This window comes from Chiloscyllium plagiosum, chromosome 19 (assembly GCF_004010195.1).
Source record: "Chiloscyllium plagiosum isolate BGI_BamShark_2017 chromosome 19, ASM401019v2, whole genome shotgun sequence".
Lineage (NCBI taxonomy): Eukaryota > Metazoa > Chordata > Chondrichthyes > Orectolobiformes > Hemiscylliidae > Chiloscyllium > Chiloscyllium plagiosum.
This window is the reverse complement of record NC_057728.1, coordinates 2,097,801-2,112,198: the sequence shown is the minus strand read 5'-3', so window position 1 is coordinate 2,112,198 and position 14,398 is coordinate 2,097,801. Positions and strand designations below refer to the sequence as shown.

The 14,398-nt window shown below is 40.9% G+C and overlaps 1 protein-coding gene across 9 annotated transcripts in view; it reads left to right on the top strand.

Annotated features, from left to right (window-relative positions):
* cnot4b (CCR4-NOT transcription complex, subunit 4b) overlaps positions 1–14,398 on the top strand; it is a 177,174-nt gene that overhangs the window by 86,701 nt on the left and 76,075 nt on the right. For 5 of the 9 annotated variants that reach the window (XM_043708930.1, XM_043708934.1, XM_043708937.1 and 2 more), the window contains exons 8-10: positions 3,339–3,494; positions 6,889–6,946; positions 12,218–12,470. In XM_043708930.1, the coding sequence (XP_043564865.1) occupies positions 3,339–3,494; positions 6,889–6,946; positions 12,218–12,470 (467 nt within the window). The remainder of the gene's footprint in view (positions 1–3,338; positions 3,495–6,888; positions 6,947–12,217; positions 12,471–14,398) is intronic. The other 4 variants (XM_043708936.1, XM_043708935.1, XM_043708938.1 and 1 more) reach the window with 1 other exon arrangement.

Sequence of the window (14,398 nt, the reverse complement as noted above, 5' to 3'; positions counted from 1 at the left end):
TCCCCCCACCTTGTCTCAGTCCCAACCCTTGAACTCAGCACCACCTTCCTAACCTGCAATCTTCTTCCTGACCTGTCTGCCCCTATCACCCTCACCTTAACCTCCTTCCACCTATCGCATTTCCAACGCCCCTCCCTACCTTTTATCTTGGCCTGCTTGGCACGCTTTCCTCATTCCTGAAGAAGAGCTCATGCCCGAAACGTCGATTCTCCTGCTCCTTGGATGCTGCCTCACCTGCGCTTTTCCAGCAACACGTTTTCAGCTCTGATCTCCAGCATCTGCAATCCTCATTTTCTCCCAATATCTGAAAGGCAGCCAAAGTTAATTGGTTCCAGTGTGACTGATTATTATGGGCATTGGTGCAGCTGAAGATTTCCTGTTAAATCTGTGCAGAAAAGAAAATGATGGCTTTCCATGATTATGGCTTATTTAGGAATTTTATGTCTAACCACAATTTCCCCTTCACCCCTAACTGGACTGATTTCCCAAGCAGAGACAGCGTTATTCCAAAATGCCTGTCACCCAATTAACCCTGTATCACTTCAAAGTCAAACACTGACTTGGTGTAGAATCAGAGGTCCACAGCACAGAACAAGACCTTTCGACCCATTCAGCCCTCAGTAGTTTAAAAAAAATCTTCAACACGTGGACTGCAGGTCAAGGAGACAGCTCACCACCTTCTCTAGGACAACAAGAAATGAGCAATAAATGCTGGCCAGCCAGAAACGCTAAAAGTTAACTATTTTCAGATTTGAGGTCATAAAATCCCGAATTACTTATGCAGCAACAAGCAGGAAGGATGAGTCTTCAATGGCATATTAATTCAGGTCCCAGCCCAGACAGGATATCAGGGCTGAACCTGAGCGTCTGTATCAAAACAAGAGCTGCGTTTACAGCTGGATGATGAAACCTGAATCCTGACTGTAGTTTTGACAAGCAGACAAATTCTTCAACTCGAGTGAAGTCTGCCGAGATTGACTCATTGGGAACAAAATCAAATTGTACAATAAGATTTTTATTTTGTCAATCATGCCTTTGATTATTACCAGTATCAGAACTTTGGCAACAATCTGCTTAAACTTTTTGCCTGATATTCTCTACCGGTCAACAGCACGGTGGCTCAGTGGTTAGCACTGCCGCCTCACAGCACCAGGGTCCGAGGTTCAATCCCAGCCTCTGGTGAGAAATTAATTCCCACCACTGGGGATGGTGGGAATCTGGAACTTGCTGGCTGTTAGGTTGATAGAGGCAAAAACCCTCAACACTTTAGGTGTGCACTTGCAATACTACAACCTCCAAGTCAAATGGTGGAAAATGTTGGAAATAAACTAATTTGCAAAAGTTGACAGTGTATGCATTTCTTATCAGTGAAATCTGAAGCATTACCTCCCTGCTCTTAAGTGGGAAGGGGTTTATAACCTGGTGCTGTGATTTTTAACTTTGTCCACCCTCGTCCAACACCGGCTCCTCCACATCATGGCTTAAATGGGAAGCGCAGTCATTCAGTGGTTAGTACCTGCAGATCACGAGACAGGCTTCAGCAAAACACAAGGGGGCACCTTTGAGCTGCAGATGTCACCCAAGAATGTGATTAATATGTTCTGCTCCTTTTGTGCACCCCTTAAGTACAGCTAAGCAAACAGCTGTTGATGTGAAATTCTAACCAAAAGTTCCTCTGCATTCCTGAGATTAACAATTTTAAATTCAGCTGTTAATGTATGATTTTCTTCAACTCTTAGCAGTATTGAGGATGATGTTTTACATCGAGTTTACACTGATGTGAAATTCCTCCTGTGTCATGTCAAAAACCAAATATCAAGACTGATTAAAGTCAGATAACGTGAAGTAACTTCATGATGCACTTGCTGTGGACATTGTTGCAAAGCTTAGTGATTATAACCTATCCCTAATGGTCTTTTAACTGAGTGGCTTGCAAGGTAATGTCCAAAGCCAGTTAAAAGTCTCCTGAATTGCTGTGCATCTGGAGGCTTGACTTGGTAAAGAGTAGGTATTCCTTCCCGTAAAGAAATTAATGAACTTGATAGGTATTTCTGACAATTGACCATGGTTGCATGGTGGTTGTTATTACCAGCTTCAAATCCAAGACTTGGATTGAATTTGCATTTTCGTTGGGTTTGAGCTGGTGGTCCAGAACACGAGCTTGGGACTCTGGGGTATTAGTCCAAAGATGTTACTGTCACACCACCATTTCACATTGATGAGTGATTGAACTTGTTTTTTCTAATGAATGATTCTTTAATTGGAGCACTTAAAGATGTATCAGCTTATTGTCAACTAAAAGCGTTCTCACATTTTGAATTGACAGAAGTGGTATTTGTCTCCATAGGGATAAATGTAGCGCACTATTTGATTTTGGTGAACCTAATGCGATGGTTAATTCATAACAATATCATTGTTGCACATGTCCATCTTGATTGATATTTGTGGCATTTTCAGAGGAAGATATTTTGTTTCTTTACCTGTTGCCTTTTCTTTCTTTGTCTCGAGTCTTTTTTAAGCTACGTACTTGAATCATGATTGATTGGGTAAGCATTTCATACAGTAGCTTTTGAATATCAAGTGTGCTTGGCTTAAATATGCTTTGTTTTATTGTGAAATAATATTGCATATTTTATAATACTTGCACAGACCCTCTGGTGTCAGCCCCAAAACGTAGAATTAATCAGTATGGCAATACCTACTGTAGAGCACTAGAGACCAGAGTTGTCGTGGAAATGGTGAACTTGTACTTCATGATACAGCAACATGAAATCTGTCAAGTGTATGACTCATCAAATGGGTCTCCTGATTACTCAAGTGTTATGATTAACAGTCAAGAAGTGTGCGGCATCTGTAAATAATTCTGAATTTGTAGTGAGGTTAAGTGCTGCGAAATAGTCCTTGTACTGTATTTGTAATATCCAATTATATTCCTTCTGTTTGACATGTGCATGTTGCAGTACTGTTTACATGTTATATACAGCAATGCCAAGAGAGCAATGTAGACTACACTGAGAATACATCTGTTGACTTCAGAATTTTCTGAAACCGCCAGCACTGCAATCCTTTATTTAACCTCTCATTCTTTTGCCTCTTTATTTCGCCCATATTTCTTCTTGGTAACAGAGGTCTTGTCCATGATGCAGCTGCATGGGAACAAGTTAAGCTTCTCTGTATGGATCGTGTTACTGGTGAGGAGACATAATGCCAGCATCAACATTTCTGGCCAGATCCCATTTGGAAGGTTTCCTATAAGTGAACAGCATCTCTGAGCTGCAGAAACTTGTTGCATCGATTTGGGCGGTACTCAGTGTTTTTGCCATTCTTTCCCCTTACAGACCCAACTGTAGTAATAAAGATGCCTGGCCATCATTACTGAGCACAGCTAAAGCAGCCAACGGCCTAACACTCGAACACAGGAAAACGCCTCCTATATTTGATAATGGTTCAGAACCCGAACACATAACCCCAGGCGGTCCTGGCACAGAACTCAGGTCAGTGATTGGCTTTATTTCTCTCTTGGACTGAAATAACCCATACTGAGCCAGGGAAGCAGTTCTTTTTGTTCACAGCCAATCAGGTTACTTGCCAAATTTTGGTGACTTGATATCAATTCTGTACCTGGAGTTCTTGTGCACTTGACCATGATTCACATCCATGCAAAATACCAACTGAAATGCACTGCAAGATAATTGACATTTTCTATACTTCTCAGAAGAGTGCCATTTCAGCAACAAACCAAGAGTCTTGTTGAATGAATGGTGTGATTTCCATCACCAGAAACCCAATGCAACCACTGGGGGATGAATAGAATTCTCCCCTTGTATTGGGAATGGCTAAGCATTCAAATTGATTTTAAAATGCACTTTTTCAAAAGATATGAAACTTAAGAGAAATGCTAGTCTTCTGAAGACTAGCATTGATTACTGTCAAATCTTACAGCAAGTCCACCTGTTCCCTTGAGTTCCTCCATACTGTTCTGTTTTGATTGCCAGGTTTCCTTTAGCTCAGTGGTCACTGAGCTGGATGCTGCACTGGTACAGGTTTCATGCCTGCTTGGCTGACTCATCTGATTTCGATCAGTGTGTAATTGAGTAATTTGCCATTGACTTCAGAATTGTAGAACTGGGGTTCTGAACCTGAGTTCATGCATACCTTCAGACATCGTGATGCCTTGCTGGAAAGTTTTGCGCATGTATGCATAATTGGCTAAGGTCTGGGTTTGACAGTGATTACCTTCTATGAAGCAGTTGCCTGTTAGCATTCATGACTGCTTTTTACATGAATAGCCAATCACTTGAGACCTGCCAGTACTTTTGAAACCTTGGCCAACAAGTTATCCATGTAAATAGCTGTGCTTCAATCAGTTCATCTGGAAAACGTTGTTTTTCCCGTTTAGCTCTGGATATGCAATTGTTTCTTCTGTTCTCATATGTTAAAGCAGAATCAAATAATAAACATGATAATGATTTAACAAAATTACATTGACTGTTCTCTGCTTAATACCCATAAGTGTGACACTGTAAAGCATTGCAAGTGGCCAATTGCTTTCTGTTGTGGCCCTTGTACCACCTGTTCCCAGTCTAGCAGTTGCCATTTAAAAAGCATTGCTGTAGTTGAACACCTCACCATCAATATCTCTGAAACCAGGTCAGTGGCTGAGAATTGTGTCACAAATAACTGGCCTGACTTTGCAAAGCCTGTGTACCATATATGACGTAAAAATCAGGAGCGTGCTGGAACATACCCGTACCGAGATGGATAAGTGCAGCTCATGAAGCATTCAAGAAGCTTGATGCCATTAAGCACATAACAGTCTAATTGTTTGGCACATCATCTTTGGCCTTAAGCATTCACTCCCTCTGCCACTCTAATGCAGTGGCTGGTGTGTATACCATCTGTAGGCTGCATCATTACTTGTACTCGCTCCTTCCACGGCAGGCTCCTTCCACGGCACCTTCGAAATAACCAAAAAAAAAGGTCGGCCCAATTGAGCGGGGAAGCAAAGTTTGTCATCAAATCTCTCTCTACCCTCCTTTGGAAACATGCTTTCTTTTCTTTTCTATCTGTCTATCTGTCTCTATTGTTCAGCCAAATCCTGGAATTACCAATCACTTTTTTATGCTTGTGGCTCACTGAATGCAATTGTTCAGAAAACTTTTACAAAGGTGATGACAAATGGGTAATAAATGCTGGTGCTGTCATCCCATGAAGAGGAAAGAAGTGTGTGTGGCCCGAATAATATTTTGTTTTTGCAAGTACTATCGCTAACATCGGTGTGAGACATTGAAGAACGCCATCTCAGAACTTGAGTTGCAGAGGAGATCAGTTAACATTTGAAGGTTGTCCCATGTACATCTTAATTTTGAGACCTCACAATGGAGGTTTTTGGTTTCGGCAAAAGATGTTCAATAGTCACTTGAATTGGTTGTTTGTCTCCAGGCCGAAACTCTGCATTCTGTTCTGAGTGTTTGCCAGTTGTTGTCCTGCTGTCCTGAAGCCCCTATCTTGTTCAGTTTCTGCTTGGAAATTCTCCAGGTCTTAAGTTCGGCGGCCCCTCCAAAACTTGGAAGCTGAGTATTCTCAGGTGCCATGATGTTAGCACCCATTATAACCCAAGGTCTCATGCAGTATTCAAATACGCACTTGCACTCTATTCATGTCACCGGTTGCTGTGTACAGAAATTCAAAGTGAGGATTCTTACTGTTAAAAATCCTCTAGCCAAAGAACTCTGACCATTGTGGAGTCAAGCTGCAACAGTATCTGAAATCATCCGACATGGGAACAACCCAGAAGTTGAACAATGGACCTTAGCTTTGTTTGTCTGAGTGGTGCACCTGCTGAAGTGAGAAGTTATTTCATTAAAACATTTAATTTCCTTGCACTACTCATTACGACAGATCATTTGGCTGTCATCATCTAGTGTTGGTGTTTGTTGAACTAATTCTAATCTCTGAGATAAACTATAGTTTCAAGATAACCAGAAGCATCCTACTTCTAGGTAAAGGGGAAGTAAACTAAGCTGCAAGATCATTTCTCGTTCTTAGTCCTTAGACCCTTAGCATTATATTTAAGATTGGGTTCGGTATAGCTGTCCTCCCCTCTGATTCTTGACCTAACTATCATGTCAATTTGGGAGGTTTGTACTAATCAGCAATTTGTAAATATTTCCATGAGCAAATGTATGTAAAGACAAAAACTGCTGTGCAGCTAACTAAATATTCTGTGTGATTAACAGTCACGAGTTCCAGTTTCCTTAGAGCTCTTTGAGTTGAAGATTACTGTGTTTTGTGAAAAGGAACAAAATGTGCACCATTCAATGGATAAACTCTGCAGTGCAAACCTTGACTAAAAGCTGGTCAGTTTTCATCAGTGCAAGTCTCCTTTTTTTAAGTACAATCTCTGAGTACTATGCAACTGTATTTTCCAATATCAAGGCTCAAATATAATGTCAATATATTATTAAAAGTAGCTTTTTTTGTCCAAGTTCACGATTTGTGGCCATCTGGACTCCTTAAGTGCGACATGCTGTTCAAATTTTAATCTCCACATGCTCCTCCCAATTGTGTTGGCCAACAGTGTGACCCGAGCCAAGGTCTGTGACAACCTAAATTTAAGACACGTGACGTAAACCAAGCAAAGGCTTTGTAATTATTTCATTTGTTGTTTTTACTTTAATGTAGAAAAACTTGTAAATTGTAATCTCTTGCTAATTTCCTAATTCATCTCAACTTTCATTTTACTTTCTTGAATGTTGGTGGGATCTTGCTCTGAGAGCCTTGCCTGTCACTTGCGCTAAAAAAAAATCTGAAGTGAGCAGACTGGCATTCTGAGGACTGTTGCGCACACAATATTATCAACTTGTTACAATTTCTATTTTTTTGCAGACCTGTGGATAAACCACCTGAAGCACTCAGTCTAGGAAATGGAGACAATTTACAACAGGTAAGATGCATTTGTATTCTTAAAACAGATTTATACTCAGTCCAATAAGTCTTAGTCCAATTGAACACTTTATTCCCCTTCTTTTTGTTTTCACACATTTTCTTTGTGATGCATTGCGATTGTATTCCAACATTTCAAATTCTGACTCATTGAGTCTGCCAACAGGAGACTTGATCTTCTTTCGATCTCCACTTTGCAACACCCTTTTGGAAAAACATGAAAGAAACCCTTGTGAATCTGCCAAAGAAAATGCCTTGACCTTCGTAAGAACACCATGCTCGAACAGTTGCAGGCTTATGGTGCTCATAACAGTAATCTTTCTGACCTCCTCTGGAATGTGAGATCAGGCATTGGTTTGTTTGGTTCTTTAAGCCTGCTTTACCTTGAACCTTTGTAAGCATCATATATGTACAGAGTTGCTTCAAATATCCATTGCTGCAATGAAGCTCAAGGTGTTAAACTTAATGCTCTTGCATTTTTTCCAAGAAAAGCACTGCAAATAAGCATATTGGAAAGTTGGTTTGTATTTTCCAATCCCTCTGTGGCTTTGGCGCTATCTATCTCTTTCAAGTTCCTCAATTGGGAAAGATCACTGGACCCAAAACGTGGACTCTGATTTTTTTTTTACCCCCACAGCTGCTGTCAAACCTGAGTTTTTTTTTTCCCAGTACTACTTGTTTCTGAATTCCGGCATTTGCAGTTTGTTTTTTGTCCTCTTTCTTAATTAATCCACCCTTGACTGTTGTGACTTCAGTTACCAATGCTCTAATCTCTGAAGTTCACTCCCTAAACAACTTATTTGCTTCATCTGCCCTTTTCGTCCTTTTAAGTTGCTCCTGTAAAACTTGGAACATTTGTCTTATTTCCAAAAAATGACTAACTCCATTCATAAGGGGCATCGGTAGGGTAGATAGACAAGGTTTTCCCTGCGGTGGGGGAGTCTAGAACAATATGACATAGATTGACGGTGAGAGGGGAAAGATATAAAAGAGACCTAAGTGGCAACTGTTTCATGGAGGGTGCTGCGTGTGTGAAATGAACTGCTGGAGGAAGTGGTGAAGGCTGGTACAATTGCAACATTTAAAAGGCATCTGGATGGGTATACAAATCAGAAGGATTTAGAAGAATATGGGCCAAATGCTGGCAAATGGGAGTTGATTTGGTTAGGACAGCTGGCCGGCATGGGCGAGTTGGACTGAAGGGTCTGTTTCCGTGCTGTACATCTCTGTACCTGTCAATCTAATGCTAAATGTGAAATAATCTAGAGTAGTATAATCCAAAAGTTTCTGGGAGAAAAATCACTTGAAAGATGCTAAACAGGATCGTGCAGTTTTGGAGTAAGTGAAGCTTGTTGGTAAGGAACACAAACATATTAATGAATGAGAATTAAGTGAGAATATGAATTCTTTGCAAAAAGCAAGAATTAATTGGAAAGGATCATGAGGCAAATACTACCATATCTGAAACGTAGTGAATTTTGATTCAGGTGCTTATCAATAGTAACTCCCTGCCAACACCCATTGTCATCAATAAGAGTTGTCTTGGAGATTTCTATCAGCAAGACTTTGTCTCAATTAAACCGTACTCTAATTTCAAACCATCAGTGTTTCCAGAGGGGGTTAGTAAGGCTTTAATTGCTAGAAGGTTTGCAGCCAGTTGTTGAACAAGATTGTGCAAAGGCCAAGGCACTAAAATATGATGACCGGTTTTGCAGCTAGGAAATAAACACAGCTTTTACTACAGTTACAAATGTAATTCAGTAATATTCGTTTTTACCTTCCAATGGTTCCTAAATTGAATCCATTTTAAAAGAGGAAGCGAAAAATGATAGTGATTACATAAACAATGTAGCTTGCTGTTGACTTGTCTGAGTAGTCTCTCGGCTATGCTCCCTAACGGCTTTAATTTTCAATAAATGAAATGATATCCCATGTGTTATGTAACAGTTTGCAGGAAGATTAATTCATCCTTTCTTGCTTGCAAGCTGCAGATATTAACGGTTTGTGTGTTTGGCTCAAGCCTGTCGTCATACTTGTGCTGGAGTTGGCATTTTACCAGTTTGGCGGTGCAGTGCCTCAGTGGTTAGCACTGCTGCCTCACAGCGCCAGGGACCCATTCGATTCCGGCCTTGGGCAACTCCGCAAACTCCACACAGACATTCTCCCCGTGTCTGCATGGGTTTCCTCCAGGTGCTCCGATTTTCTCCCGCAGTCCAAAGATGTGCAAGTTAGGTCACTCGGCTAAGTTAAATTGCCCATAGTGTTAAGTGCATTAGTCAGGGGTAAGTGTAGGGAAATGAGTATGGGTGGGTTTCTCTTTGGAAGGCCGGTGTGGACTTGTTGGGCTGAAGGGCCTGTTTCCACACTGTATGTCAACTAATCTAATGTAATAATAGTGTTGATATTGTCGTGGAGGTCTGTGTTCTCTTGTGCACTTTGATCAGGATGATCCTTTCCATTCACTGTCATTGAGGCAGCGCCGGCAAGTTACAGAAGGACAGCCACTGGACTTGACTGCATGAGCTGGTCTGTGTGTGGGTCAGTAGCAGGTTGAGATAATCCCAATTTCTGGACACCCCATCTCTCAATCCTTATTGGTAGCACTGAACCATTTGGCCACAGCTTTTCCTTCCCATGGTAAATACAAGTAAAAAGAACTTCTTTGCCGCTCAGGTAAGGCATGGTTATATTTAGATTCAGATTCCATTCCAATGTGGAAACAGGCCCTTCAGCCCAACAAGTCCACACCGACCCGCCTAGCCACTGTGCCACCGTGTCCATGCTTAATACATAGGCATCATTAACAAGGTCAGCATTTATTGTCTAATGCAACTATCGCTGGAAAAGATGGTGTTAAGCTCCTGCCTTCAACTAATCCAGTCCATGTGAAAGTTTTTACACAATTCAATTGAAGTGTTGCAGTAATTTGAACCAATGATAAAGCTACAGCAATGGGTGCTCAAGTCAATGCAGTGTTCCCAAGCACCTTTTGTCCTAAGTGGTGGTGTCATCAGATTGGAAGTTATGGCTATTAGATTCAGTACTGTCTCACCAGTGAGAATGAGGGGACCAGGAGGCTTTCAAATGTTAGAATGATGGAAATATACTTGCAGTGCAAGTTGTTGGTATCATTGTGTAAATTGATTTAGAGAGTCTTTTCACATCAAATTTCTGTTGATGGGTATCAAAGGTAGACTGTCAGAAGGAAGTATAGAATTCAAGGAAAATACAGAAAACTGTCAAGAAGAGGCATTTAAATTGCTTTTGAAGGCAAGATGTGAAGTTCAAAATACAAATGTGTTTTTGGTCAGAAAAAATAGTAATGGTAGCAAGATCAGCATCTGTTAGAGGAGTGATGGGTACAAAAATTGCAGGAAAAAAAGTTGGAATTGACACAAATGTTCCTGAGGAAAATGGTCCCTGGAGGCGAAAATGAGGCTTGGGAAGGACACAAAATTAAAAATTACCTGATTTTCTTAATTAGTATTATTGAATCACAGAAAAGTGCAGCAGTTAAAAGCAGAGGGGGGCATCTTGGAAGCAGAAAGCTGAGGATTTAAGCTTAAACTTTTTTAATGTGCTAAGGCTTACGATGCATTTGAAGAGGTGAGCAATTTGTACCTCCATTCTTTAAATTTTGAAAGTAAAATTGCTGTTAGTACAAGGAGACATGATTACACAGTGGGGAATTGCAAATTGACTAGTTGGCACATTTAAGGTACACGAGATACACCATCTGTAACATGTGAAGGTTTTCCACGTAGTTGTGTCTAGGGGCTCCATTTTGTGTGAATACCTCGATGCTTTTGTCCTTTGTGGCTGAAATTTAGTTCGAAGGGTTTTAAGCAAAGCAACAGCCTATTGAGAAGGAATGCAGGAGGAACTATTGCGATATTGCGTCACTTCATCTGACTTTTGAGGAGTTTGGATTCTGAGAACCACCAATTGGCATTTTCCCAGAAAGAGGCTTATCGTATGCACTTTGCTGCAGGGTTGGCACCCTGCCTGGTTTTGACCTGAATAGTCTTTTTTTGTATTCTGTCTTGACATCTTAATGATGTACAGAGGACCAAAACTTATTTTGTGCAGTCAGAGCCATTTGTGACCAGTGAAACTCTGATAGTTGAATATGAATATGCATAATGCAGCTTATATCGGGGTTGAAAACTATTTGGAAGTTGGAAAGTGAAAGGAGAGAGAGTGCACTCTGGTAGCTGACATGTACAGGTTTGTGAGGGGTATAGAAACTTAACTATTCTCCATGTCTTGGATGAGGGATCGGTTGAAAATCTAAATTTGTGAAATTAAGAGGTGAAACATCTTGAGGCTGGAAGTAGGAATTTGAACGTGTCAGATTCTATTTGTGGGCAAAAGCAGGTCGATAGAATTCATTACAGTGCACATGGGGTCCAATTAATAAAGACCAAAATCAGGAAGTATTCTTCAAAGCTGAGACACTAAACTGGAGGAGCGAATGGCAGTCTCCAATTTTCCTTTTGTCAGTTTGTTGAAAAGCTCTTGCTGAAGCAGGCTACCAGAATTTTGATCCAATGTGCATCAAGGAGCTGTGATGCATTTACAAGTGTGACCTGGAAGGGAGTTTGGAACTTGTGGTATTTCTGTGTGCACACTGTTCTTATCCTCAGGATTGGCTGCATGCAGGTTTGATTTGGAGATTGAAGGGTTGAAAAGAGTTAACTTGAAGTTTGGTTGCATAAAGGTGGTTTGCATCTCCTTGGATTTTCGTGATGAAATGAATGGATGAAAATAAGTGTGGCCCCCTCATTCCCAATTTCCAAGGTACGCCACTTAAATGTGAAATAATGAAGCATCTTTTAATACTCAACATAACAGAAATTTCATTTTTCCAAAAGAACCTGCAGTCTGAGTGAAACAATATCTTTGAATGATTTAAGTTTACTTGGCTTGAGGTACCAAAATATCTGCAGTTCACTTGCATTGCAGACTCGATTGCAGTCAGGATGATGGAGTTCAAGAGACTGAATGGCCAATACCTGTGTGACACTCTGAGCTGAGGTGTGAAAAATGCTTGACAAGCCATTCTCAATTCAACTTTGAGACACCTTCAAATATATTGAAGTAATCTGAAGAGTTGAACATTGAGTGCATCTATTTGGAGAGCTACACCTCTTAGTTAAACTGCCCAGAGTCAATAGAAACTTCTAATTTTGAAAAATCTTTCATTTCCTCCACTTAGGTTGTACTTCTGCAGCAGAGTAAATTCTAATGTGCAATTGTCTTTGTTTTTCAGATCCCAACCAGTGAAACACCGTCACCACCCCCAGGCTTAACAAAACCCAATCCAGTTGTCCCCATTAGTTCATCAAATCATAATGCACGGTCTCCTTTCGAGGGGGCTGCAGCAGAATCCCAGTCACTCTTTTCAGACAACAGTAACTTCAGACACCCCAACCCCCTCCCAAACAGTCTGCTTTATCCCACCTCATCGCCATCAACACACGACTGGCCAACAGCACCAGAACCACAGAGTCTCTTCACATCAGGTATGTGCACTTTACAGTGTTTCACTGGATCTGGGGGTCATGTTTGGGCATGTCATTAGAAGTGCATTTCTCTTATTCTGCACTGTTCATGAAATGTATAGAGCTCCTGAACTAAATAGAATTTGAGGTAAAAGAAGCAGGAATGTATCTATTCATTGGATTAGCAGGATGAAACCGGAAAGATTTTGGTGTTACATGTGAACTCTGGTTGATAAATGCTTACGTTAGCTGGTGGTGTATTGTTATCCACTAATCACTTGAGGTGTCTGAATCTTTAATGCACGATTAACTTGGTTAATTTCTATCATCAGAACATGGCTTTTAATGAACAGTGGAAAGCAACAAACAAGTTCTAGAACGCACTTCAGGGAGTCCAAACTTTACTAACAAAACTTGATTATGTAGGTTGGCAGGGGTGTACAGAATGCAGATTTGTAACTGAGCCAGTCACACTTCGGAGTCAACTGTGTTGAAACTGCTGACTCATTAACTTGCCATTTCAGGTTTGGGATAAGGCAATCTTGAGATGCTTCCAATTGCAGTCAGCGCTAATGTTAAATTTTTGCTCATGCGAATCTGTGTGCAACCAATTTGAGAAGATTTTGGTGTCTGCATTTCGGCTAATTTGATGTTGATAGCCATGGTGTTCTGCTTGTTCTTAAAATGTATGTGTTCTCCCCCAACAACTGTTGATGTTCTGATGATCTGTCTTTTTAACTGCAATTTTTCCATACTTATTTCTCTAATTTTATTTCAACTTTATTGAGATGTCAAGTGCTGCTTTGTTTCATCCTCGAACTCTTTTTCGTTTTCCCCTCCGAATATTATTGTTGCTTCTGTTTTTGGTAACGTGTTAAGTACATTGGTGTTCCAAACCTAGTTGATTTAAGTCTAAAATCTTGTAATGTAAATGAAGGGTGTACCAGATTTTCACTATTTGGATTCTTAGTGTACACCAGGTATGGATTTTAATCCATGCTCCATTATTTTGTGTATATCTCATTTTCTAATAGTAGCACCTCGGTGATTCAGGTTACTCTATAATTCATAGAATCCCTACAGTGTGGAAACAGGCCCTTCTGCCCAACAAGTCCACACTGCATCTAACCTGCACATGCCTGAACACTATGGGCTATTTTAGCATACGCAGTTCACCAAATCTGCACATCCTTTGGATTTTGGGAGGAAACCGGAGCATCCGGAGGAAACCCACGCAGGCACTGGGAGAATGTGCATGCTCCACACAGTCGCCTGAGGCCAGAATCAAACCCAGGTCCCAGGCGCTGTGAGGCAACAGTGCTAGCCACTGTGCCGCCCAAAACTCTGCATGAGCAGTACAGTTAAGTCGAGCTTTATCAGGGCCGCCAAGCCCATAAATTTGAAATAGGACAAATCAACAATAGATGAAATAGAACACCCAATGGGGCTTCCTGCCTGTGCTTTGAGAGTACATGACTATACTTACGGAGGGGGCCTTTGCCTGTCCGTCTGGAGTTGAAAGTAGGCCAGTCTACATGAGGAAAGCAGATTGCCTTCCCACAGGGCATTAGTAAACAGAGTTTTTATAGTTGACAGTAATTGTATTTTTTTAATTTTGAGATTTTAACATCTGTTGCAGTGAGATTCAAACCTAAGTTTCCAGAGTCTTGGCCTCATATTCCATATAATTTTGTCTCATGCCATTCCCATTATTCACCTAATCAGTTAACCAATATTTGAATTGTATTATGGATGAGTAAATTCTGGATTAGTGGTTCTGGAAGAGCACAGCAGTTCAGGCAGCATCCGAGGAGCAGTAAAATCGACGTTTCAGGCAAAAGCCCTTCATCAGGAATACAGGCAGAGACCCAGAAGGGTGGAGAGATCAGTGAGAGGAGGGTGGGGGTGGGGAGAAAGTAGCATAGAGTACAATAGGTCAGTGAGGGAGG